The 25,613-nt window shown below is 44.8% G+C and overlaps 1 protein-coding gene across 2 annotated transcripts in view; it reads left to right on the forward strand.

The window, feature by feature from the left end:
* The window catches only part of LOC134346165 (IgGFc-binding protein-like), a 42,151-nt gene extending 21,197 nt beyond the window's left edge, over positions 1-20,954 (forward strand). For both annotated transcript variants that reach the window (XM_063047478.1, XM_063047479.1), the window contains exons 5-8: positions 1,591-1,784; positions 4,797-5,164; positions 10,705-10,970; positions 20,405-20,954. In XM_063047478.1, the coding sequence (XP_062903548.1) occupies positions 1,591-1,784; positions 4,797-5,164; positions 10,705-10,970; positions 20,405-20,544 (968 nt within the window). In that variant the 3' untranslated portion in view covers positions 20,545-20,954. The remainder of the gene's footprint in view (positions 1-1,590; positions 1,785-4,796; positions 5,165-10,704; positions 10,971-20,404) is intronic.
* The last annotated feature ends 4,659 nt before the right edge of the window (positions 20,955-25,613 follow it).

Raw genomic sequence — 25,613 nt, forward strand, 5'->3', positions numbered from 1 at the left:
TAAGAATTGCCCTCTTTGCACAACTTTACAGCCACCGCAACACGGCAGGACTGATTTCTATGAAACCACAAGCGAAGTTGCAGGGTAGAAGCAGAGAAATCGGAGGTGATCTCTCGCCCAAGGCGCTGACAGGTAAGGTGGGGTTGGACAGGCTTGCGACTGGTTTCCTAAGCACGCAGAGCCCTGAGGAGTGGTCATACCGAGGTGTATAAAATCATGTAGGATAAATGCTTTCAGTTTCCCTCCCCACCCCCCAGGGTTTTCGAATAAAGAATTGTAGGGCCCAAATTTAAGGCAAGAGAAGAGAGAGGTGTAATCGGAAATTGAGGGAAAACTTTTGTTTACACAGAGGGCGGCACATAAATGGAATAAGTTGCCAGAGGAAGGTACATTAAGGACACTTAAAATACACTGGACAGGTACATGGATAGGACAATATTTGGGGGACATAGGGCAAACGCTGGCAAATAGTTCTAGATTGATTGATGCATTCTGGTCGGCGTGGAGTAGATAGCCGAGATGCCCGTATTATATGACTCTAGCAATCTGTGCCACTGCCTGATCTTCAGAATATTCGTAGCACTCTATGCTTTGTTTTCAAATTACATTGTAAAACGTTATGAAAGGCATAGAGAGAGGAGAACGAGTCTTTTAGCCCAGGGTAAGATGAGCAGACAATGACCATCTCCATTCAGCACGGTCACATTTTCCCAATATCCTTCAGTATCACCAGTCCAGCCAGCAGCATTGACGAGCGACATCTGGGCGGGATGCAGAAATAATATGAACAGAGGTGTACGGGCCAGCAAGTGTTTCACCTTCCATGTTATGGAGCGATTTTTACCGTGACTTATACGCCACTAGTCGTAACAGGTGCTGTCCGCTCACCTGGATGAGTGCATTTCCAAACACGCTGAAAAGCCCCCAGGGAAGTTTATAAAATTAACCTGATGAAAGTATATGAGATAGAGAAGACAGAATAGCCCCCTCGCCCCCGGCCTCCGTGGTCAGATGCCAGGTCCTAGAGGGCATGCATTTAAGGTGAGAGGGGGAAAAGCTTTAAAAAGCGGGGCAAACATTTTTACACGGAGAGTGGTGGGTGGCTGGAACGCGCTGCCAGAGGTGATGGTGGAAGCAAACAGATTAGTGGTATTTTACGAGGCCACTACATAGACATATGGTTTTGCAGGGAGGGAATGGAGAGATAGTGGTTTTGTGCAAGCAGAAGGGACGTACTTTAATTCAGCATCGAGTTTAGCGCGGACATCGTAGTCTGAAGGGCCTAATCCTGTGCTCTAATGTTATATATTCTGATTAAGTTGAAAGGGAGGAAAGCTTACTGAAGTTGATAGGAGTGGTTACGGCGTTAAAGAGGCAGGGAAGGCAAGGAGATGGATCGTGTGCAGGCAGATGTGCGTGCTAAATGGGTGTTATGATCGGCACAACACGGCGATGTTCCATGCTCTTTCTACCGTATGTGAGAGAGTTGATGAAATGACTAATTTGGTGTCTGCACTCAGTTTACCTGGTTTTCCTAGCGACGAATAACACGGCCACACTGAATAACTTCAGGCTCTTCTTTTGCTCCAGAAATAAGGAAGTCGGCGTCGTTCATCTGCATGACGCAGGCGGCTGAATACACCTTCCCGACCAGCGTCCTCACCAGCGCTGGGGTAGCCCTCGCCGACGTGCATCTTATCGACCCGACCTGCAAGGCCCACCAGCAGGACGAGAACTGGGTGATCATCACTGCTCCGTTTGACTCCTGCGGGACCATCATCAGCGTAAGCGGCCAGTTAGTCAATGGGAGCTGCTCCAGGCAGGCGGGTGACGGCAACCGGGGGTCTAACGGGGTATTTAACAATGAGCGGCAAACGCCGAGAACATAAGACCATAAGACATAGGAGCAGAATTAGGCCATTTGACCCGTCGAATCTGCTCCGCCATTCAATCATGGCTAATCCTTTTTCCCTCCTCAACTCTAGTTCCCGGCCTTTTCCCCGTAACCTTTGATGCCATGTCCAATCAAGAACCTACCAATCTCTGCCTTAAATACACACAACGACAGCTGAACGTGGAATAAATTCCACAAATTCACCACCCCCTGGCTAAAGAAATTTCTCCTCATCTCTGTTTTAAATGGACACCCCCCTATCCTGAGGCTGTGCCCTCTTGTCCTAGACTCGCCCACCATGGGAAACATACTTTCCACATCTCCTCTGTCTAGGCCTTTCAACATTCGGAAGGTTTCAATGAGATTCCACCCCTCCCCCCCCCCATCCTTCTGAATTCCAACGAGTACAGACCCAGAGCCATCACACGTTCCTCGTATGATAACCCTTTCATTCCCGGAATCATCCTTGTGAACCTCCTCTGGACCCTCTCCAATGCCAGCACATTTCTTCTAAGATGAGGAGCCCAAAACTGTTCACAATACTCAAGGTGAGGCCTCACAGTGCCTTATAAAGCCTCAGCATCACATCCCTGCTCTTGTATTCTAGACCTCTTGAAATGAATGCTAACATTGCATTAGCCTTCTTCACTACCGACTCAACCTGTAAGTTAACCTTTAGGGTGTTCTGCACAAGGACTCCCTTTGCATCTCAGATTTTTTGGATTTCCTCTCCATTTAGAAAATAGTCCACACATTTATTTCCACTACTAAAGTGCATTTTCCAACATCATATTTTATTTGTCACTCTCTTGCCCATTCTCCTGATCTGTCTAAGTCCTTCTGCATCCTACCTGTTTCCTCAACACTGCCTGCCCCTCCACCAATCTTCGTATCATCTGAAGACTTGGCAACAAAGCCAGCTATTTCATCATCTAAATCATTTATACACAACATAAAAAGAAGTGGTCCCAGCCCCTGCGGAACACCACTAGTCACTGGCAGCCAACCAGACAAGAATGCTTTTATTCCCACTCATTGCCTTCTTCCGATCAACCAATGCTCTGACCATGTTAGTAACTTTCCCGTAATACCGGGGGCTCTTAACTTGGAAAGCACCCTACAGGTCCGGCAACATCTGCGGAGGGAAAATCGGTGAACGTTCCCCGTCTGGAATATTTCATATGTACCTAGGGACATGCATAATTGCAGCCCTTAAGAGGCATTTCGATAGTTATATGGAGGGGAAGGGGTTGGAGAGTTATGGCCCAAACTGGGACTAACAGGCAGGATGCTGTTGCTGGATTGGATCAGTTGGGCCGAAAGGCCCACTTCGGTGCTGTTTTACACTATAGCCCCCTAACAGTATCGTGAAAGAGAGAAGGCAATTTTGACCAGGCTGGATTGAGCAGAAATTCGGGGAAGTGAGACCAAGTTAGTTAACATCAGTTTGGATCACTTCATGCTGCTTTGCATGATGTATTGCTCACCACAAGGCTGTTACATACTGTACGTCCAGCAAGACAGAGCATACTGGCAAAGAAAGAAGAGATGAGCTAAAGCCATGAAAGCAATGGCTAATTCTGATATAGAGAGAAAGAAAGGACAGGTTACCTAAAGTTGGGGAGTTCGATGGCTATATTGAATTTAGTGGGGCGAAATGAAATGATGTCGGAGGAATTCAGCTGGTCAGCCAGCGGCTGCGGAGTGAGATGGGTAACTGACGTGTAGGATGGGGACCCTGCTTCAGAGTTTGGAAGGGAGATGGCTGGCATAAAGAGGTGAGAGGGTGAGGTGAGTCAGAACCGGCAGATCCAGTTGTGGAGGGAGGGAATGGGCAGATGGAGCCAGGTGAGGGAGGGATGGACTTGGGAGATAGCGGCCGGTGGATGAGAGGAAGACTCAGGTAAGAAGGAGAAAAGGGTGCAGGTGGAATTAGATTGTAATGGCACAGGAGACCCTAGTAGGGGTTGGAAAGGGGGGGGGTGGAATTAGATAAAGGAGGCTTGAAGAGGATAAGCAGAGACACAAGAAGCTGCCGATGCTAAATCCAATAAGCACAGAAGGTGATAGTAGGAACCAAGTAAGGGGGAAGATGAGCATGTGGAATGAGCTGGGTCAGGAGGAGACAGGGGACCTAGTAAATTGTGCGGACGATAGACGAATGGAACCAGGTAGAAGGGGAAGATGCGGAGCATGCGCAACTGCTGGCAAACCTGGTCTTTGTTACTCAATGCCCAGGCGCCTGGAAGGTCAAGATGAATTCCTTCTCGGCGACGGTGCTCCCTCGACGATAGTGGGCAGGTCAGTTCAAGATTACACCCTGTCTGGATGAGGGATCCGAGTGGCTTGATGAAGTGCGCTGATGGTGGACCCATTGACTTGGGGCCTTACCCAGCACGGAAAAAGGCCAAACGCTGGTTGCCTCACAGTTCCGGAGGCACCGGTTTGATCCCGACCTCCATCTGGGCCTGCGGGTTTGGTGACGGCGTGGCTTCTCCCGGGGTTCACGTTCCAGTGCGTGCGGGCTTGTAGGTTAAATGGCCGGACCATGATGTAGCCACAATACATATATCACACAAACATAAGGAATTCTGCAGATGCTGGAAATTCAAGCAACACACATCAAAGTTGCTGGTGAACGCAGCAGGCCAGGCAGCATCTCTAGGAAGAGGTACAGTCGACGTTTCAGGCCGAGACCCTTCGTCAGGAATAGGGGACGCGCTGCTCCCCCACTCAACAACAGAGCACTCTCGCCTCGACCCTAGTGCAAACACAATGGGAAGCTATAATGATTACCAGTAGGCCAGCGACTAATTCGAGAAATTCTATCTAGAGACCTAAGGAAAAGCTATTAATAACCGATTGTGTTTAATTAACTATACTCAATACGTTGTTGTCACAGAACCAGACTGGGAAGATAATCTACCTCAACACCATTTACGGAAGTGTCCCACGTACTCCAGTTCACCGGCTGGAGATCGAACTGAAGTGCGAGATGTCAGTCAACGAAAGCGTCAGGATGGGATTTATGCTGCAGACCAATCACCTGGTTCGGTTCGGACACTACAACGTATCCTTTAAGTTGTTCCGCTCAATAAACTACGACGACCCAATCCTGCAATTCCCTTACCAAATTGAACTGAACGGGACGTTGTTCGTTCAGATGGAGGCCGAGACAACTGACGCGGGAGTACAGATCTTCACGGACACCTGCGTGTCCGTGCCCTCGCTGAACACCAACAAAGTACCGTATACCATAATTCAAAACGGGTAATTACTGTTGATTGATATTGTGCAGTTATAGCATCGAATACAGAGCAGCGCAGTGAAGGAGACAAAAAAGGAGTAAAGGAGAACTAAATCAATGTTTCTCCGGGTCCGATGCAGCACAAAAAGAAACCACGATAAATATAAATGTAAAAGCAATGCTATAAAAGACAATGTACAAAGACAACTGTTCTATATATAGACTGTGTACATAATGCAGCGCGAGGTGATGCGTATGTAGTTGTGGAGGGGTGGGTTAACGGGTGGAGGTTTTAATCAGACTGTCGGCTTGGGGGAAGTTACTGTTTTTTGAGTAAATGTCCACTAGTACTTCCAGCTCAAGTTCAAGTTTATTGTCGCCCGACTGTACATATATACAACCAAACGAAACAACGTTCCTCCCGACCACTCACAATACATATATCATACACAGCACGTGAAACAAAATATGACCTCAAATAAGTTAAAAATATAATTCAAAATGCACATGAACCGCGAACAGTGCAGTAAACAGCTTGCTGTCCTAGTGGCGAAACTTCGGTGGTTGGAGAGTATTCATCCTCGGGGAAGGAGCTGTTACCCAGTCTGGCAATCCTAATCCGGACACTTCACATTTACTTAACATTACTTATATTCACTAGTACTTGACATTCGTAAGCTGGTGCTCTGCCCAAGTCTTCCTTTCAGAATATTATAAACTTTTATTAGTTCGCAGTCTCTCAGGCTCTAGAAAAATATACCAACCCAAGCTTGTCTGGCCTCTCCTCATACAGCTGAAACTCTTGAATCTGGACAGTTTCCTGGCAAACCTCCGTCTGCTGTACCATCTTCAAATCCTCTCATTCCCTTCTACAGTATAAAGGGACAACCAAAATCCCACAGGATGCACAACACTGGGCGTTCTATGCAGCTGCAACATCACGTCCCTATTTGTTTATTTATGTAACGAGACGGACCGCCCCGCAACGATTTAACCCTAATTTAATAAAGAAAATCAAAGAGTGGATGAAATCCCACGCATCCCGCAGGAAAGATGTACTGACAACGCGAGAATTGAACTCAGTTCTCCGATACCGTAACCGGTAATAGTCACACTAACCGCCACGCCTTAATGGCATTTCATTTACGCGAAGCTTCTTTACCACCTTATCTACTTACATGGCTATTTTTAGTGAATTAATAACTCGGATTTCAAGGTATCTCCATTTATCAATACTGTTTACGTCCTACCATCGACTATACACGTACTCCTTTCGTGTCTCTCTTCTGGAATCAATGCTGGGCAGAAATCTCATGGGATCCGGTGAAATATTAGTTTTCCTACTTAATACTCATATTTAAACAGGTGGAGGACGTACGATTTGGGTGTTAGAAGATCCTGAGGTGGGGTTGGGTGGGGGTGAGTGGAGCCTAGATGTTGAGATATTTCACCAGTGGGACAGTGCCGAGCGAGAGGACACAATTATGCATCAGTGCAATGAAAAGCTTCCTTGCGACAGCATTGTGAATAAAAACATAGAAATATGAATTATGCACATTTTTGCAGAAAAGAACACAATTAGAACTTGAGAAAACAATATGCAGGGATTGGAGGGATATGGACCCTGTGTAGGTAGATGGGATTAGGTGTCATTAGTTAGTTTAACTAATTCTGAACAACAATGTGGGTTAAAGAGCTTGTTCCCATCCTGTATCATTCTAGATCCTGATTACTGCGTTCTGCATTCTGTATCCTGTGCTCTATGTCCTACACTCAATCCAGGCTCCCGCCCATGTTCTGAACCAATAGTGATTGACTCAACCAATGAGCCACTCAGATGCCGAACTATCAGAATTTCAGAACAATTGGTTTCCAAGGTATTGGAGGCAGTCAGCAGGTTCGCAGCATCTGCTGAGGGAAATGGACAGCTGGCATTTCAGGATGAGCAGTCCAGATGGCGGGTCACAACCTGAACTGTTTACTGTCCATTTCCTTCCACGGGTGCTGCCTGCCCTGCTTAGTGACTCCAGCATTTTGTGCATTGCTCCAGATTCCATTAGCTGCACTCTCTTGTATGACCAGATTATTAGAGTCTTACTGGAACACACCAATGCTTCACCTGTGTGGCACTAATACTCAACTGGTAAAATAAATGTGGCGCTTCATTTAATATTCCAGATGGTTTTAAACCAACATGTAGTAATTATTGGAGCAAGTACTGATCTTCTCTGGGTTTATTAACAATGAGCATTAGTAGTCAGGTTGATTAGCAGACAGGCTCTGTGCATGGTAAGAGAACCGTGATAGAGTCACACAGTTGTAGTGTAGAAAAAGGCCTTTCTGCCCACAGTGTTAATGATGGCCCTCATGTTGATCTATACTAATCCTAGCTGTTTGCATTAATTCCCTATCCCTGTGTGCCCTGCTCATTCAAGTACCCATCCAGATGCCTCTTAAACATGTTTACAGTTCCTGCTTCCCCTATATCTTCTGGTAGCTCATTGCAGACACCATTTGCTCTTTATGTGAAACTGCATCTGTCTGTCAATGAGTTAACCAGCAGTTAGCTTATAGGGTAAGCTGCGAAATGGTGAAATAACAGGCAGCCTGAGACATACTCAAAGTCTGAGATGTGAAACATTTCCTTCAATGTGACACCAAATGATGAGCTGGTCACTTGACTGCTGTACATGTTCTTCTATTTAATAAAAAATTGGCTAACTTAATCCTGGTCGATTAAGAACATAATACCATAAGACATAGGAGCATTAGTAGGCCATTCAGCCCATTGAGTTGGCTCTGTCATTCCATTGTGGCTGATTTATTATCCCTCTCAACTGCATTCTCCTGTCTTCTCCCTGTAGCCTATAACACTCTTATTAATTAAGAACCTATCTAACTCTTGGCCACCCCAGACACCTGTGGCAAAAAGTTCCACTGATACGCTACCCTCTGGCTAAAGAAATTCCTCTTTATCTCTGTTCTAAGTAGATGTCTGTCTATCCTGAGGCTGTGTCCTCTGATCCTGGACTCCCCCACTATAGGAAGCATCCTCTCCGCATCCACTCTATCTAGATTTCAATATTCGCTATGTTTCAATGAGATTCCTTCTCATTCTTTTAAACTCCAGCGAATTCAGACCCAGAGCCATACGACCCTTCTCATTTGTTAATTTCAATTCCTTCCCGGAATCATTCTGGTGATCTCCCTGGACGCTCTCTAATGCACATCATCTGTTAGACAAGGGCTCAGAACTGCTTACAATACTCTAAGTGTGGTCTGACCAATCCCTAACAAAGCTAAAGCTTCTGCAATACCTCCATGCTTTTGTATTCTGGTCATCTCAAAATGAATGCTAACCTTGTACTTGCTTCCCTTACAAACTACTCACCCTGCCTCAACCCGCAAGTTAACTTTTAGGGAACCCTGTATGAGGATTCCCAAGTCCCTTTGCACATCTGATTTTTGAATTTCCTTTCCATCTAGAAAATAGTCTACACTTTGATTCCTTGTACCAAAATGCATGACTGAACACTTCTCTGCATTAAATTCCACCTGCCACTTCTACGCCATTTCTTTGTCATCCATTACTACCAGTCCAGTGCTATTTTACCAAGTCCGATATTTTCTCATTTTTACTGTTTATATACAGTATTGGGAAAAAAACTTGTTTTTGGTATTCTAGCTAGTAATATAAAAGAGGATACCAACATTTTTTGGATTTATCCTGTGCCTTCCAAATTGCTCTTAGAAATTCCAGGCATCGTTGTTGATCCATCGTCCCTACTACTGTCCCCTTCCAATGAACTTTGGCTTTGAACATGCTTTCTGATTCCCTTTACCCCACTGTAGTACTGATACATTTGACTTTAATGTCTTCCTCTCAAACTGCAGGGTGAATTCTCTCCTATTTTGATCACTGCTTCCTAAGGATTCCTTTACCTTCAGCTCCCTATTCATAGCTGGTTAATTGCACAACCAAACACACAAGAGATTGCGCAAATGCTGGAAATGTTGAACAACACACACAAAACACTGGAGGAACTCAGCAAGTCAGACAGACTCAGGTTCTGATTAAAGGCCTCAGCCCAGAAAGTTAACTCTCCATTTCCTTCCATCGATGCAGCCTGACTTGTCGTCTTTGTATAGCATTCTGTGAGCATTGACCACAATCTCACTGCTTTCCTGTCAGCTCTCATTTATCCTTAAGAATATAAGAAAAATAAGAACAGGTAACTTTGCCCCTTCAGATTGCCCAATATCATCAATTTCATTATGGTAATATGATCTCCAGCCCGAGGAAAAAGACTATGTGCATTCACCCTATCTATGCCCCTTAGATCTTATACACCTCTATAAATCATCTCTCATTCACATATGCTCCAATAAAAAGTCCCAACCTGCTCAACCTCTCTCCGCAATTCAGTCTCTCAAATCCCAGCAATATCCTTGTAAATATTCCCTGCATTTTATTGGACTTAACCGTATCTTTCCTGTAGTAAAGTGCCTGTAATTGACAGTAGACTCCATTCACCTTTTACTTTCTGGTGGTGGTGCCATGTTCTTGGATTTAACTCTACCTGTCACCTCAGCATTTCTTGTTGCACTATTTCAGATTTGCACCATTCTGCTGTTTTGTGCCCATCATTGCATTCATTACTGTATTTTTCATTATAGTGTGACTGTTTACTGTTTTTCTCTGGGGGGAAAGACCGTGTATCTTAACTGTGACCACCATTAGACCTCAGTAAGGCTATCTCCCAGTCACCAACACTCCAAAGAATAAAGTCCCAGCATGTTCAACCTCTCTCTATAACTTAGTCCCTTAAAGTCCTGACAGCATCATCAAAAAGCTTCTTCCTACTCGTTCCAGCTGAATGACATCTTTATTATAAGAAGCTATCAAAATACGCCACAATCTGTCCCAACCCTTCATACTCAAGTGTCCTGATTGAAGGCCAGACTGTTTCTTCACCACCCTGTACTACTTTGAATTTGAATTTACTCACAGGCTCAACTGGTTATTCAATCATATGTTACAGAGTCATAGAGTCCCACAGCCTGAGAACAGGCCATTCAGTCTACCTGTTCCCATCAAAGCAATTCTCGTTTACCAGTGTTTGTCCCATAACCTGCTAAACCTTGCCAATCCATGTACCTGCCTAACTTTCCTTTAAACAGCGTTAATGTACCTGCCTCAAACACATCTCCTGGCAGATCGTTTCACATACAGAGTAATCCTTGAGCTAGTTCATATTAAATCTTTCCCCTCTCAGCACTCTGCTGTAAAAGCAAAGGTGAAAGAGGGCAACTCTCACCCAACCTCAGCCCCATGGGAACTCACACCAACAGTTAAAGCATGCATGGGGGCCGTGAGCCTAAACGTGGGCTCCCTCCCCTTGTGTTCCAACTGGGCCAACATGGGGGCTCCTCTCCATGTGTTCCAGCTGGGTCTAACACTGGGCTCCATCTCCTTGTGGGTCCAGTTGAGTCTAACATTGGGATCCCTTTCCTTGAGTCTGCAATGGGTCTAACACTGGGCTCCATCTCCTTGTTGTTCCAGTTGTGTCCACGACCTGACATTCAAGTCGCATGAAACCAGTGACACAAGAAAGCAGCGCTTCAGCTTCCACGTGTTCAAGTTCGAGGACTTCCCGCAGGTCTACATCTTCTGCGATCTGGTGCTCTGCCACAACAGCTCGTCGCCCAACCGCTGTGAGAAGGGCTGCATCCCGTCGCGGAGGAAGAGGGAGCTCCAGGCCCACTGGCGGAATGACAAGGCCGCCCATCTCTCGCAGGGTCCCCTGGTCTTCTCCGCCAGCAGGCTGGGTGTGTAACTTTATTCCTCACCACGTGGGGGCGGGGGGTGGGGCGCGGCGAGTTCTAGACTGTCCCTCGACAGCATTGCGCTCAGCGGGACCGTATGTTCTTGGATACTTTCCCTGACCCAGAGGCCTCAGAGATTCGGGCGAGGCCACGTGAGGGTGCACAAACATCACAGGGTGTGGTCTCTGTGGCCGACAGGTGGGTGGGTCTCTGGGGCTCGCCGTCTCCGAGCGGGGGGAGTCGCTCACAGGGCGCCATGAGGCAGCGGGTGCAATCGAGCTAGGTGAGTGAACAAAGAGCGGTGAGAGGGGGCTGGGACGGGTGTGGGGGCGGGAGAGAGCTTCCGGGTCTGGTTGGAGGTGGGGGTGGAGGGAGTCCATCAGTAATGAGTGAATCATCTGGGAGTGCTGGGGCAGTTTTGCCCGAGTGATAGGTGACCCACCGAGACTGGTGGGGGTGGGGACCTGGAAGTGATAAGTCACCCGTCTAAGACTGGTGGGGAAAGATTATTGAAATCATGCAGTATATAAACAGGCCTTTCAGCCCAAGTGTTCTGTTCATCAGTCTGAAACTGTTCTGTTGGGCCAAGACCCTATGCCTGGCCCATATCCCCCTAAATCTTCTGTATCCACATACCGATCCAAGTGTCCATTAGTTGTTATTGTACCCCCCTCTTCCATTCCTTCTGACAGTTCATCCCATATCCAGACCACCCATTTGGTGAAAAAGTAACCCCATAAATCTTCCTCCTTTCACCTTAAACCTTGCCCCCTAGTTCTTGGTTTCTGTTCCCTGGGAAAAATTGTGTGACATCACCCTATCTATGCCATTCATGATTTTCTTTCACCTCTACAAGGTCTCCACTCAGTTTTCTACAATCTATGGATTAAAGTCTGACCCTGCCCCATCTCTCTCTCTAAATCAGACCCCTGAATCTTGGCAACATTCTTATAAATTGTCTTTGTCCTCTTTCCAGCTTAATGACATTCTCCCTATAACGGGGTAATCAAAACTTTGGTCAATACCATAGGTGCTGCCTCACTGAAGTATGACAAAATTGCAATATAACATCCCACTGCTGTCTGAAAGGAGTTTGTATGTCTTCCCTGTGACTGAGTATTTCCTCTGGGTGCCTCAGTTTTCTCAGACATCCCAAAGGCCGTACAGTTAGGGTTAGTGAGTTGTGGACATGCTATGTTGGCACCAGAAGCATGGCAACACTAGTCGGCTGCCCAGCAAATCCCTGCTAATTTCATTCAATGGAAGCAATGTATTCCTCTGTATGTTTCAATGTACAGGTGACAAGTAAAGCTAATCTTTATCTGTACTCAGTAACATGACTGATAAGGCTAATTTGCCCAATGGTGTTTTCACCATCTTTTCTACTTGTGTCACAGCTTTAAGTGCACGTACACTCCTGTTCCAAAGCAATCCCCAGGGCGCAACCATTCTCTGTATTAATTCATACTCTGGCCTGACTTCTCAATATGCAGCTTAACTGGATTGGATGCCATTTGCCATTCCTGGCCCACATACACAGCTGATCCAGATTTCCCGTAAATTTTGGTAGCTCTCTTTCATTGTCGGTGATGCCATCTATTTTAGTGTGACGTGCAAACTAACCATGGCTTGAACTCTCCCATACAAGTTTATACAAATGACCAGAAACAATAGGCCCAAGAAAGGCACACAGCTATGGTGGGCAACCTGCCTGGGATGAGTGGGGGAGTTCCCTTGGAGAGGAGAACAGTATGTTCTGTATGGCTTGCTCTGAGAAAAGTGGGCAGCTGGTCTGGCATTTATCGTGGAACTGGATCGTGAGTGAGGAGGGCCCCTTCCCATCGTAGGGCAGAAGATACATAAGTGTAAAAGCACGTACCACCAGGGCAGCCTCTGTCCTGACTACTGAACTTTCCTCTTCTCTGACAACATGGGCTCTTGACCTCACAACCTCCTTCATCATGACCAAGACTTATTAACTGTAACACTTCATCCAGCAATTTGTTTTTGTTTATTCTTGTACTAATTAAATCCACAGTTGTAATTAAAGAACCTGCATGAATGATGTGCAAAACAGAGTTTCCCTCTGTACTTCAGAACATGTGCTAATACAGCGACTTACGAATTTCATTTAACAATTCACCAATCCAGGAACAGCCAGTGATTATTACTAGAATGGGTGATTCGGAAATGGTGGGTGATTGGTCTGGGGAGAATGAGTGACGATCGTGGAATGGAACTTACGTCTGGATTCATAGAGTCATAGAGAAGTACAGCACAGAAACAGGCCCTTTGCCCCAACCAGTCCTTGCTGAAAACCATTTGAACTGCCTACTGCCATTGATCTGCACTGGGACCAGAGCCCTCCATATCTCTACTACCCATGTACCTATCCAAACTTCTCTTAAACTTTGAAATCCACCTCACATGCACCACTTGTTCTGGCAGCTCATTCCACATTCTCACAACCCTCTGTGTGAAGAAGTTTCCCCTCATGTTCCCCTTAAATTTCTAACCTTTCACCCTTAACCCATGACCTCTGGTCGTAGTCCCACCCAACCTCAGTGAAAAAGCCTGCTTGCATTTACCCTATCTATACCCACTTCATAATTTTGTATACCTCTATTAAATCTCCTCTCAGTCTTCTATGTTCTAAAGAATACAGTCCTAATCTGTTCAATTTTTCCTTATAACTTAGGTCCTCCAGACCTGGCAACATATTTGTAAATTTTCTCTGCACTCTTTCAACCTTGTTTACTTCTTTCCTTTAAATATGTGAACAAAGCTGCACACAATACTCCAAATTAGGTCTCACCAACGTCTTATGCAACTTCAGCATATTATCCCATTTTCCGTATTCAATACATTGATTCATGAAAGCCAATGTGCCAGAAGCTTTCTTTACGACCCTATCTACCTTTGACACTACCTTCAACAGTTATGTATCTGTATTCCAGGATCCCTTTGTTCTCCCATACTCCTCTGTGCTCTACCAGTCACTGTATAAGACCTACCCTGGTTGGTCAACCAAAGTGCAAAATCTTGCACTTGTCTTCATTAAATTCAATTTGCCATTCGAGGGGGACGGATGAAGTAAAGAGCTGAGAAGTTGATTGATCATGGAAGAAAGAAAAAGGGGGGGCGGGGGCAGGGAGGAGCATCAGAGGGAGGTGATGGGTGAGCAAGGAGGTAAGGTGAGAGAGGGAAAAGGGGATGGGAAATGGTAAAGGGCGAGGGTGGTGATAGGGGACATTACCGGAAGTTTGAGAAATCGACGTTCATGCCATTAGGTTGGAGGCTACCCAAACAGAATATAAGCTGTTGTTCTTCCAACCTAAGTGTGGTCTCATCACAACAGTGGAGGAGACCATGGATGGACATAACGGAATGGGAATGGGAAGTGGAATTAAAATGGGTGGCCACTGGGAGATCCCGCTTTTTCTGGCAGACAGAGCATAGATGCTGTGCGAAGTGGCCTCCCAATCTACATCGGGTCTCAGGAGGCTACACTGGGAGCAGCAGACACAGTGTATGACCCCAATAGACTCACAGGTGAAGTGTCGCCTCACCTGGAAGGACTGTTTAGGTTCCTGAATGGTAGTGAGGGAGGAGGTGTAGGGGCGGCTGTAGCACTTGTTCTGCTCACAAGAATAAGCTTTACCAACAAGATTCCATGGGGGGAAAGCCAGTTTTCATGGTGGATTGAGCTGTGTCCATAATCTGCCATTTCAACAGAGCAGTTGCCATACCAAGCCTATGATACATCTATAAATATTGGCAAAGATAAGTGGGAACATATCGATTATGGGCGATGGACAGACAGACAAAGGCATTGGGTGAATGATGCTGGAATGCATGGAATTGGACAGTGAATACTGGGCAGTCAAATTGGGAATAGTGGGAGGGTGTATCAGGAGAAGTAATGCCATAGGACTGGGAATTATGGAAAATCCCATGGTTTTACTGTGTGGAATACTTATGACCCACTGCCCCCCTATCTGTACAGAACCTATCGATCTTTGCTAAGTACATCCTATGACCTGGCCTCCACTGGCCTCTGTGGTAATGGATTCCATTATGTCACTGTCTGAAGAAATTCTCCCTCATCTCAGTTTGAAGTAGACACCACTTTATTCTGTGGCTGTTCCCTAGGACTCCAGACTCTGCCATTATTGGAAACATCCTCATTACATCCACTCTATCCAGGCCTTTCAATCCAGTAGCTTTCAATGCGACACTACCTCCTCAGTACAGGACCAGAGGCACTGCATACTCCTCATATGTCAAACCTTTCCTTCCTGCGATCTTTCTGGTGAACTTCCTCCAGATCCTCTCCAGGGCCAGCACATCTTTTCATAACTACGAAGCCCAAAATTGTTCACGATATAACAAATGCAGTCTGACCAAAGCCTTATAAAGCCTTTGGATCCCATTGCACTACTGGTAATATAGCGTAGAATTTGAATCCGGCTGACTAGACTACATGTGTATTCCACATTTCCTCACCTTCTCCTCCTCCTCACTGATCTTTTTCAAATTTCTGGATTATTTTTTATTTTTTATTGACGTACAGTGTGGAGTAGACACCCAGTGCACGGGGCAATTTATGATGACCAATTAACCTGTCAACTGGTATGCCTTTGGAATGTGGGAGGAAACCGTAGCACCTGAGGAAACCCATGCAGTCATGGGGAGAACATACACACTCCTTACAGGCAGTGGTGAGAATTGAACCCGGGTCACTGGTATTGTAAAGCGTTGTGCTAACCACTACACTACCGTGCCACCCCAGTGGTTTATCGCTATTACTTTTGGCAACTTTCTACAATTCCTTGTTACCTCCCTATTTCCTCTCAAATAGCAGGATTACATTTCCCATTGTCCAATATTCGGGGAAAACCTTGGAAGGTGCAGATGACAGCCAGTGCAGCAATATCTTCGTAATAAGCATATTAAAATCCATAGGCTGTAGCCGCTGTGCTCCTTGTCATCTGTCAGTCACATTACTCTTTCCCATTTTATTTTTTCATGAATACATACTTCAACATATTGAATTTAAAATCCTCATTATTATTACTTTATAAACATTCAGGTGCTAGAAACCTGTCTCTGGTACATTCCACAAATCCATCCTCCACATATTGACTGCTAATTTGGTTTCCCCTGTAGTTACTGCATTGCCTTTGAAATATCTGCCTCTAATATCCAGCTTTATAGTGCAACATGAATTATTTATACTGTCTGTGGGCTTTCGTGGTATCACAGTGGTGCAGCGGTAAAGCTACCGCGTCACACCAGAGAGAGAGACCAAGGTTCCACACCTGGTGCTTCCGTGTGAAATTGCCACCGTCTCAGTGTGGTTTTCATTTGGGTGCTCCGGTTTCCCCCCACATCCCAAACGTTAATTGGCCACTGTAAATTGTCCCTAGAGTGTGGGTGAGAATCTGAGAAGTTGATGGGAACTCCATGGGGAGAATAAAACAGATTAGCATAAAAGAGTTCCAGATGTTTGGCATGGACTTAATGGGCCGAAGGACCTACTTCTATGTTTTAACACCCCATGACAATCACATTACCAGGATTATATGCTTTCAATTAGCAGGAGAAATTGGGTAGGCTGGGATTGTATTCCCTGGAGCGTAAGAAGCCGACTGGTGACTTCATAGAGGTTTGTAAAATAATGAGGAGCAAAGTCTAGGCGAAAGGTCGCACTCTTTGTTTGCACAGTAAGGTAATCTAAAACTAGAGGGCACTGGTTTAAGATGAAAAGGGAAAGATTTAAAGTGGAGCTGAGTGGAAATGCATGGAGAAAGTGAGGGGTGCACCGAACAATCTGCCAGAAGAAACTGTTGAGGTGGGTGCAATAAGACATTTAGATGTAGGTGGGAGATGTTAAGAGGGATTGGGCCAAATGTCGGCAAATGGGACCAGCTCATGTAAGCAACTTAGTCAGCATACTCAAGTCAGATTGAAAGGCTGATTCCATGCTGTGACACCATATGAAACTCTCAAATATTCCCAAAAATATTCTCTGTACCTGTAGTCCATCCAAACGGCCAAGCTGATTCCGGTTCATTTATCAAACCAGGATCTTTCCACTCTGAAACCTTTGCCCTATTCAAAGCTACATTGATCACATTATTACTAAAAATTACATACTCTGGCATATTTGTTTCCCAAACTTGATGGCCATTCCAACCATACCTCTGTAACCACTGGTGAATCATACGCTTCCAATTCCATTCACCCATCTTGAGTTAATGACACATGTTCATAGGGTGTAGAGTTATGGAGATGGAGAAGGAGTGTATCGGAATGCACAGGTCAAAGCAACATTTGATGCTTGGGCCCAAAATATATCTCAGGATCACTATGTGTCATGTATGGACAAGGAGAAGGACCAAGATCATAAGACATAGGAGCAGAATTAGGCCATTTGGCCCATTGAGTCTGCTCCACCATTCAACTATGCCTGATCCTTTTGTCCCCTCCTCAGTCCCAATCCCCAGCCTTCTTCCCATATCCTTTGATGCCATGTCCAATCAAGAATCTATCAAGCTCTGACTAAATACACCCAACAACCTGGCCTCCACAGCTGGTTGTGGTAATAATTTACACTAATTCACCACCCTTTTGCTAAAGAAATTTCTCCTCATCCCTGTTTTAAATGGACACCCCTCTATCCTGAGGCGGTGCTCTCTTGTCCTAGACTCCCCCACCATGGAGAACATCTTTTCCACATCTACTCTGTCTAGGCCTTTCAACATTCAAAAGGTCTCACTGAGAACCCCCCTCATTCTTCTATATTCCAGCAAGTACAGACCCAGGGCTACCAAATGTTCCTCGTATGATAACACTTTCATTCCCGGTTTCAGAGAACGTCCTCTGAAACCACTCCAATGCCAGCACATCTTTTCTTAGATGAGGAGCCCAAAACTGTTCTGAATTTTCAACGTGAGGCCTCACCATTGCCTTATAAAGCCTCAGCATCACATCCCTGCTCTTGTATTCTTGACCTCTTGAAATGAATGCTAACGTTGCATTTGGCTCCCTCATCACCAACTCTACATGTAAGTTAACCTTTAGGGTGTTCTGCACAGGACTCCCAAGTCTCTTTACATCTCAGATTTTTGGATTTTCTCCCCATTTAGAAAATAAACTACACATTTATTTCTGCTACCACTAGTCACTGGCAGCCAACCAGAAAAGGATCCTTTTATTCCCACTTGCTACCGCCTAACAATCAGCCAATGCTCTAACCATGCCAGTAACTTTCCTGTAATAACATAGGCTCTTAACTTGGTAAGCAGCCTCATGCGTGTGCCTTCTTAAAGTCCAAATATACAACATCCACTGCATCCCCTTCGTCTATCCTACTTGTAATTTCCTCATGAATTCCAACAGGTTCGTCAGGCAAGATTTTCCCTAAGGAAACCATGCTGACTTTGTCCTATCTTGTCCTGTGTCACCAAGCACTCCATAACCTCATCCTTAACATCCTTAAGGACAGATGTTTGTGGACCATCCAAGAAGAACCTGGCTTTCTTGAGCACAGAACCTCAGATATCAGTCACGTGGGACAACACGAACAGCTTTTCTCCCTCCTCATATATTGTGACTGTAATAAGCCTGCATCCCCTGCACTGCCAGCCCTACCCCGTTCCTATTAGAGGAAAAGTTGAGCCCACCTCCCCACCACAAAAACACAATGCATGGTTTGATTTATGTCAGGAAAAATAGTTTTGCCTTTTAAAGTCAAATATTAAAGTTTTCAACATGGAACGTATCGAGGCAACTCTTCAATAAAGACTAAGATCAAGGCAAGTAACAATAAGGATCTGCAATATGACTAGTCCATGTACTGGGATGTTTTACAGGAAAATTAAACAGATGGAACTAACACCAAACCACAAAAAGAGATGGAGGAGAAACTAGAATATAGAACAAAGAACAGTACGGTAGAGCACAGGAGCAGACCCTTCACCTCACCAAGTCTGTGTTCAATCTAACTAATTCTGTCTGCATGTTCATGATCCATACCCCTCCTCCCCTGCCTCTTCATATGTCTGTCCAACAGCCACTATCACATCTACTCCCTCCATTCTCCCCTGGCAGTCCATCATAAGTACCTACTGTGCAATTAACTTGCCCCTTCTCCTTTAAACTTCTTCGCCTTCTACCTTAACACTATGCCCTATTATATTTAACATTATAATTCTGGGAAAGACTCCGATTATCTGACTGCCCTCAGAAATATTATTTATTCATTTATAAGACTGCCAGGCCTGAGTCACAAAACATGACAGTAATTAGCACAATGACTTTGTATTTCCAGGGACTGGTTTTGACTTTTTACACGCACTTCGCCAACCCAGAATATATCAATAGTTACGTCGCGAATTTGAAAGAGGCGTGAAATTGATGAGGGGGTGTAGCCCATGTTACATCATTTCATGAAGTTATACAACACCGAAGTGGGCCCTTCAGCCCACAAGGTCCATGCTGACTCTCTATACTGATCCCATTTACTAGAAATGGATCTGTAAGTTTCTCGCCTTGGTGGTTTGAGTGCTTCTTCAGATGAGAAATGCGAGATTCTCTGCCTCCACCACTCCCTTCGGCAATGTGCTCCTCATTCCAATGACCTCTACACCACTTCCTCCTAAACACTGACATCCCTGTGATGGGGCAAAATTGCCTAGTGTCCACCCTGCTAATGCCCTCATCAGTTTGGACTCCTCCACCATGTCCAACCTTAGCCTCCTCAGCTTTGAGAAAACAAAACTCAACCTCCCCACTCTCTTCATAATTGAAATTTCCCACCTCAGGCAACATCCTGATGAATCTGCTCTGCACCTTCCTTTCAGGCGATTTGGGTTAAAATGTCCCGTGTCCCCGGAACAACTGATTTTAGTCAAATTTGATGGAAAGATTTCACGTCTAAATGTCAACCTTTATCAAAGAACTTAAAACAGAGAAGTGTTCAGTCTCTTTAACACACAATGGTTGTACCAAGCATTGTCCATATTCCTCCATCTCCCGCACGTTCTTGGGCCTGTGTAAAAGCCTCTAAATCTCCATATTGTATCTGCTCCCACTATCACCCCGGATAGTACATTCCAGGCATCAACCACTCTCTTCTATCGTACATCCCGTTTGAACTTTCCCCTCTCTGCTTGAAACTATGCCTGCCAGTATTCGATATTTCAGCCTTGGGGATAAAGATGCATAAATGTCACTCTGGAGAGAAACTGGAGAATGGTGGGAGTAGATGTGATAGTGGCTGTTGGACAGACATATGAAGAGGCAGGGGAGGAGGGATATGGATCATAAAGTATTACTATATTTTCACATGAGACTTGACATATCAAGAAAAATCTGCATACATATGCTTACCTGAAACTGCCCTTTCATTTCCATCTCTTATTCTTGTGCAGGACAACGTGATCTGCGCCTCAGTTCTGAAAGAAAAGAAGCCGGTTACAATATGTATATGTTTGGGGCTCTATCTGCTATTTGCCTGAGTTTACTCACTGCTTTGGTCCTTCAGAGAAAATACTACTTGCAGCAAAACTGACTGATTATTGCATAGCTCATCTAGGTAAAATAAAACATTTGAGTAAATGGAAGCAAAACATATATTTTCCTTAGTTTTAGGTCAACTGCACACTACGTCCATTTCAAATTCGATCTCTTTTTGTGCTAAAGTCTGCTTGTCAAATGACAAATCTATGCGGGGTTGCAACTCAGTTAGGTTATGTAAGATGCAAAGTGTGAAAATCATGAGTGTTGATACCTTTGTGTCGTGTTGAATTATTTTGATTTTGTTTTTCAGTAGAAGAATGACACTTATCCACCACGACTACATTGATAATCAATTAATTCAATTCATTATGTAAGGTGTTGCTTTAATATTCACAATAAAGGGGAAATATTATAGTAAATTTTAAGTATCTTAGTTGTTAATAGAAGTGATCAGCTGCTTATGAACTTCGTGAAATAATTGGCTTGATTGTCTTAATCTTGAAAGTAATTCCTCGTGTATTCGACTAATTTCAAATAAAGTGTTTCTTGAAAAATGTTCTGTATTTACACTGCAGTTTATTCCAAATAACACCACTTAGCCATATAAAGTAATAAATTGGTAAATTGGTTCATTATTACCACATATACCAAGGCTACAGAGATGTACTGAGCTCTATCCAAAACTGTTGTGGATACAACTGAACACATCACAAAAAACAACCTCCATGGACTCTGTCTACACTTTTAGTTGCCTGGGTATGCAGCCAACAGAGTCAAAGATCCTACCCACCCAAACATTCTCTCTTCTCCCTCTCCCATCGGGCTGAAGATACAAAAGTCTGACAGCACCATAAGGCCATATATAGGAGCAGAAGTAGGCCATTTGGTCCATCGAGTCTGCCCCGCCTCTCAATCATAGGCTGATCCAATTCTTCCAGTCATCCCCACTCCCCTGCCTTCATCCCATACCCTTTGATGCCCTGGCTAATCAAGAACCTATCTATCTCTGCCTTAAATAGACCCACTGACTTGGCCTCCACAGCCACTCGTGGCAACAAATTTCACAGATTTACCACCCTCTGACTAAAGTAATTTCTTTGCATCTCTGTTCCAAATGGACGCCCTTCAATCCTGAAGTTGTGCCCTCTAGTCCTAGACTCCCTTACTATAGGAAATAACTTTGCCATATCTAATCTGTTCAGGCCTTTTAACATTCAGAATGTTTCTATGAGATCCCCCCTCATTCTCCTGAAATCCAGGGAATACAGCCCAACAGCAGCCAGACATTCCTCATGTGGTAACCCTTTCATTCCTGGAATCATTCTTGTGAATCTTCTCTGAATTCTCTCCAATGTCTGTATGTCCTTTCGAAAATAAGGAGCCCCAAAATGCACACGATACTCCAAGTGTAGTCTCACGAGTGCCTTGTAGAACCTCAACATTACATCCCTGCTCTTATATTCTATACCTCTAGAAATGAACGTCAACATTGCACTCGCCTTCTTCACCACTGACTCAGCCTGGAGGTTAAACTTTAGGGTATCCTGCACAAGGACTCCCAAATCCCTTTGCACCTCAGCATATTGAATTCTCTCCCCATCTAAATAATAGTCTGCCCATTTATTTCTTCCACTAAAGTGCATGACCATACACTTTTCAACATTGTATTTCATTTGCAACTTTTTTGCCCATTCCCCTAAACTATCTAAGGCTCTCTGCAGGCTCTCTGTTTCCCCAACACTATCTGCTCCTTCACCTAACGTTGTGTCAGGAAATTTATCCACAAATCCATTAATCCTATAGTCCAAATATTTGACATACATCATAAAAAGCAGTGGTCAAACACCGACCCCCGTGGAACTCCACTGGTAACCGACAGCCAGCCAGAATGAACCCCTTTATTCCCACTCTCTGTTTTCTGCCAATCAGCCAATGCTCCACCCATGCTAGTAACTCCCCTGTAATTCCACGGGCTCTTATCTTGCTAAGCAGCCTCATGTGCAGCAACTTGTCAAAGTCCTTCCGAAAATCCAAGTACACTACATCTACTGCATCTCCTTTGTCTACTCTGCTTGTAATTTCCTCAAAAAATTGCAGTAGGTTTGTCAGGCAGGATTTTCCTTTCAGGAAATTATGCTGGCTTTGGCCTATTTTGTCACATGTCTCCAGGTACTCTGTAATCTCAACGCTAAGAGTCAATTCCAACAACATCCCAATGACTAATGTCAGGCTAACAGGTCTATAGTTTCCTTTCTGCTGCCTCCCACCCTTCTTAAATAGTGGAGTAACATTTGCAATTTTCCAGACATCCGGTACAATGCCAGAATCTATCGACTCTTGAAAGATCATTGTTAATGCTTCCGCAATCTTGCCAGCTACTTCATTCAGAACCCATGGGTGCATTCCATCAGGTCCAGGAGATCTATTCACCCTCAGACCATTAAGCTTCCTGAGCACCTTCTAAGGTGTAATTTCCACTGCACATACTTCACTTCCCTGACACTCTTGAATGCCCATTATACTGCAGATATCTTCCACTGTGAAGACTGATGCAAAGTACACATTCAGTTCCTCTGCCGTCTCTGCGTCTCTCATTACAATATCTCCAGCATCATTTTCTATTGGTCCTATATCTACCCTCGACTCTGTTTTACCCTTTATATACTTAAAAAAGTTTTTGGTATCTTCTTTGATATTAGTCGCCAGCTTCCTTTCATAAGTTATCTTTTCCTTCCTAATGACCTTCTTAGTTTCCTTCTGGAAGTTTTTAAAAGCTTCTGAATCCTGTATCTTCCCATTAGCTTTGGCTTCCTTGTATGCCCTCTCTTTTGCTTTTACTTTGGCTCTGACTTCACCTGTCAGCCACAGTAATGTCCTTCTTTCATTCAAAAATTTATTCTTATTTGAAATATATCTGATTTGCACTTCCCTCATTTTTTTGCAGAAACTCCAGCCATTGCTGCTCTGCTGTCCTTCCTGCTAGTTTCTCTTTTCACCCCACTTTGGCTGGTACCCCTCTCATGCCATTGTAATTTCCTTTATTCCACTGAAATCCCAACCACCCACAGGACTGTGCCACTCATGTTAACAATGCTTCTGTCCTGAGATGCTTCCTGATCTGCTGAGACCCAAACACTTCAACCTCCCTTATATGACAACCATATACAAGGAACCTTGAGAAAGATGTGTTCTCTTGAATTTACTGCATGGCATGAATCAAGAATATATTTTAAAAAATCTGTACTGCATCTAATAAACATTCTGCAACTTTACAACGCAGTGTCTACCCCATCAATAGCTCATGGAGATGATTTGGCTTTCATACAAAGAATTAACAGCATTTACCTTGACTTGTGCCTAGTCTTCTCTGGTTCTCTATACTTATTTAGAGTATAGCATGGAACAAGCTGCCCTGGCCCTTCAAGGCAAACCAATTTTACCCTAGTCTAATCATGGGACAATTTACAATCACCAATTAATCTACCAACCGGTACCTCTTTGAACCATGGGAGGAAACTGGAGCACCCAGAGCAAACACACGAATTCCAAGGTGGGATGTACAAACTCCTTACAGAGGACTCTGAGATTGAACTCCGACCTATGATGCTCCGAGCTCTAATAGCTTCACGCTAATAACTACCCTATCGTGGTGTCTATGAATGATTATATTATTAGTCGTCGGTGAACTCCTGTCCATTATGGGCACCTCTCCTTCAGAATGAGATCAGATGAGTGAGTAGGCTGCCGCCAATCCCTGGGGATCATGGGTTTGCGCCTCTAATGGACTGTGTCCTCTCCAGGGCGCAAACTTGGGTGGGAAGATTTGAAGAATCAGAGTTTGCCTTCTCCGAGGTGGGTTGCTGTGCAAGACTGAGGAGCCCTATCTGCCCGACGAGACTGGATAAACACAAGGAAAACGTGTGAATAGTACCGGCAGTCCACTCGTTCCTCGCCTGTCACTGCAGTAAATGAGCTGGAAACAAGTTATTGCCTTGTCACTTATGAAGGAGATATGGTTTTGGCACCAAGTGTCCAGTGTTGCCAGAGGTAACCAGTGAGCCCACCGCCAGCAGCTCGGTATTCCACCCCACTCGGGTCTCGGACTGCCAGTGGTTCCATTTTATATTGCAACCAAAGCAAAATGGAGAGAGAAAGTTACATATATATCTACTGGCAATGGGATAGGGTTATTACTGTCACATTTTACAAGGTCCAAAGAAAGGGTTTTGTTTGTGTGCCATCCAGATACAGAGAGATAAGTACATTGAGGTTGTAGAAGTAAACAGAATGGAGTATAACAGTGCAGATAGATGAGTAAAGTGCAAGGGCCATGAGCAGGTGGATTGTGAGGGCAGCAGTTCATCTTCCAGCACATAACAGGTGTGTCCAGTAGTCTCAGAACAGTGCGATGGGAGCTGTCCTTGAACCTGGTGGTACATCTTTTCAGGCATTTGTCCGATGGGGGTGGGGGAGATTGAAGGGGTAAGAGAGAATATATGTGGTGGGTGGGGTCTGATTGGGCTGGGTTTTACACCTCTCTGCAATTTCCAAAATCAGACTTTTGCATTTACTAACATGCTGGGAGTTTGTTCATATGTAGTCGTTGCCATTACACTTCCTCCCTTACCACCATTCAGGTCCCCAGTCAGTCCTTCTAGGTGAGGCAACACTTCACCTGTGAGTCGGCTGGGGTGATATACTGCGTCCGGTGCTCCCGATGTGGCCTTCTATATATTGGCGAGACCCGATGCAGACTGGGAGATCATTTCACTGAACACCTATGCTCTGTCCGCCAGAGAAAGCAGGATCTTCCAGTGGCCACACATTTTAATTCCACATCCCATTCCCATTCTGACATGTCTATCCACGGCCTCCTCTACTATAAAGATGAAGCCACACTCAGGTTGGAGGAACAACACTTTATATTCCGTCTGGGTAGCCTCCAACCTGATGGCATGAACATTGACTTCTCTAACTTCCGCTAATGCCCCACCTCCCCCTTGTACCCCATCCATTATTTATTTATATACACACGTTCTTTCTCTCACTCTCCTTTTTCTCCCTCTGTCCCTCTGACTATACCCCTTGCCCATCCTCTGGGTTTTCCCCCCTCCCCCTTTT

Source organism: Mobula hypostoma, chromosome 5 (genome assembly GCF_963921235.1).
Source record: "Mobula hypostoma chromosome 5, sMobHyp1.1, whole genome shotgun sequence".
NCBI classification, from domain to species: domain Eukaryota; kingdom Metazoa; phylum Chordata; class Chondrichthyes; order Myliobatiformes; family Myliobatidae; genus Mobula; species Mobula hypostoma.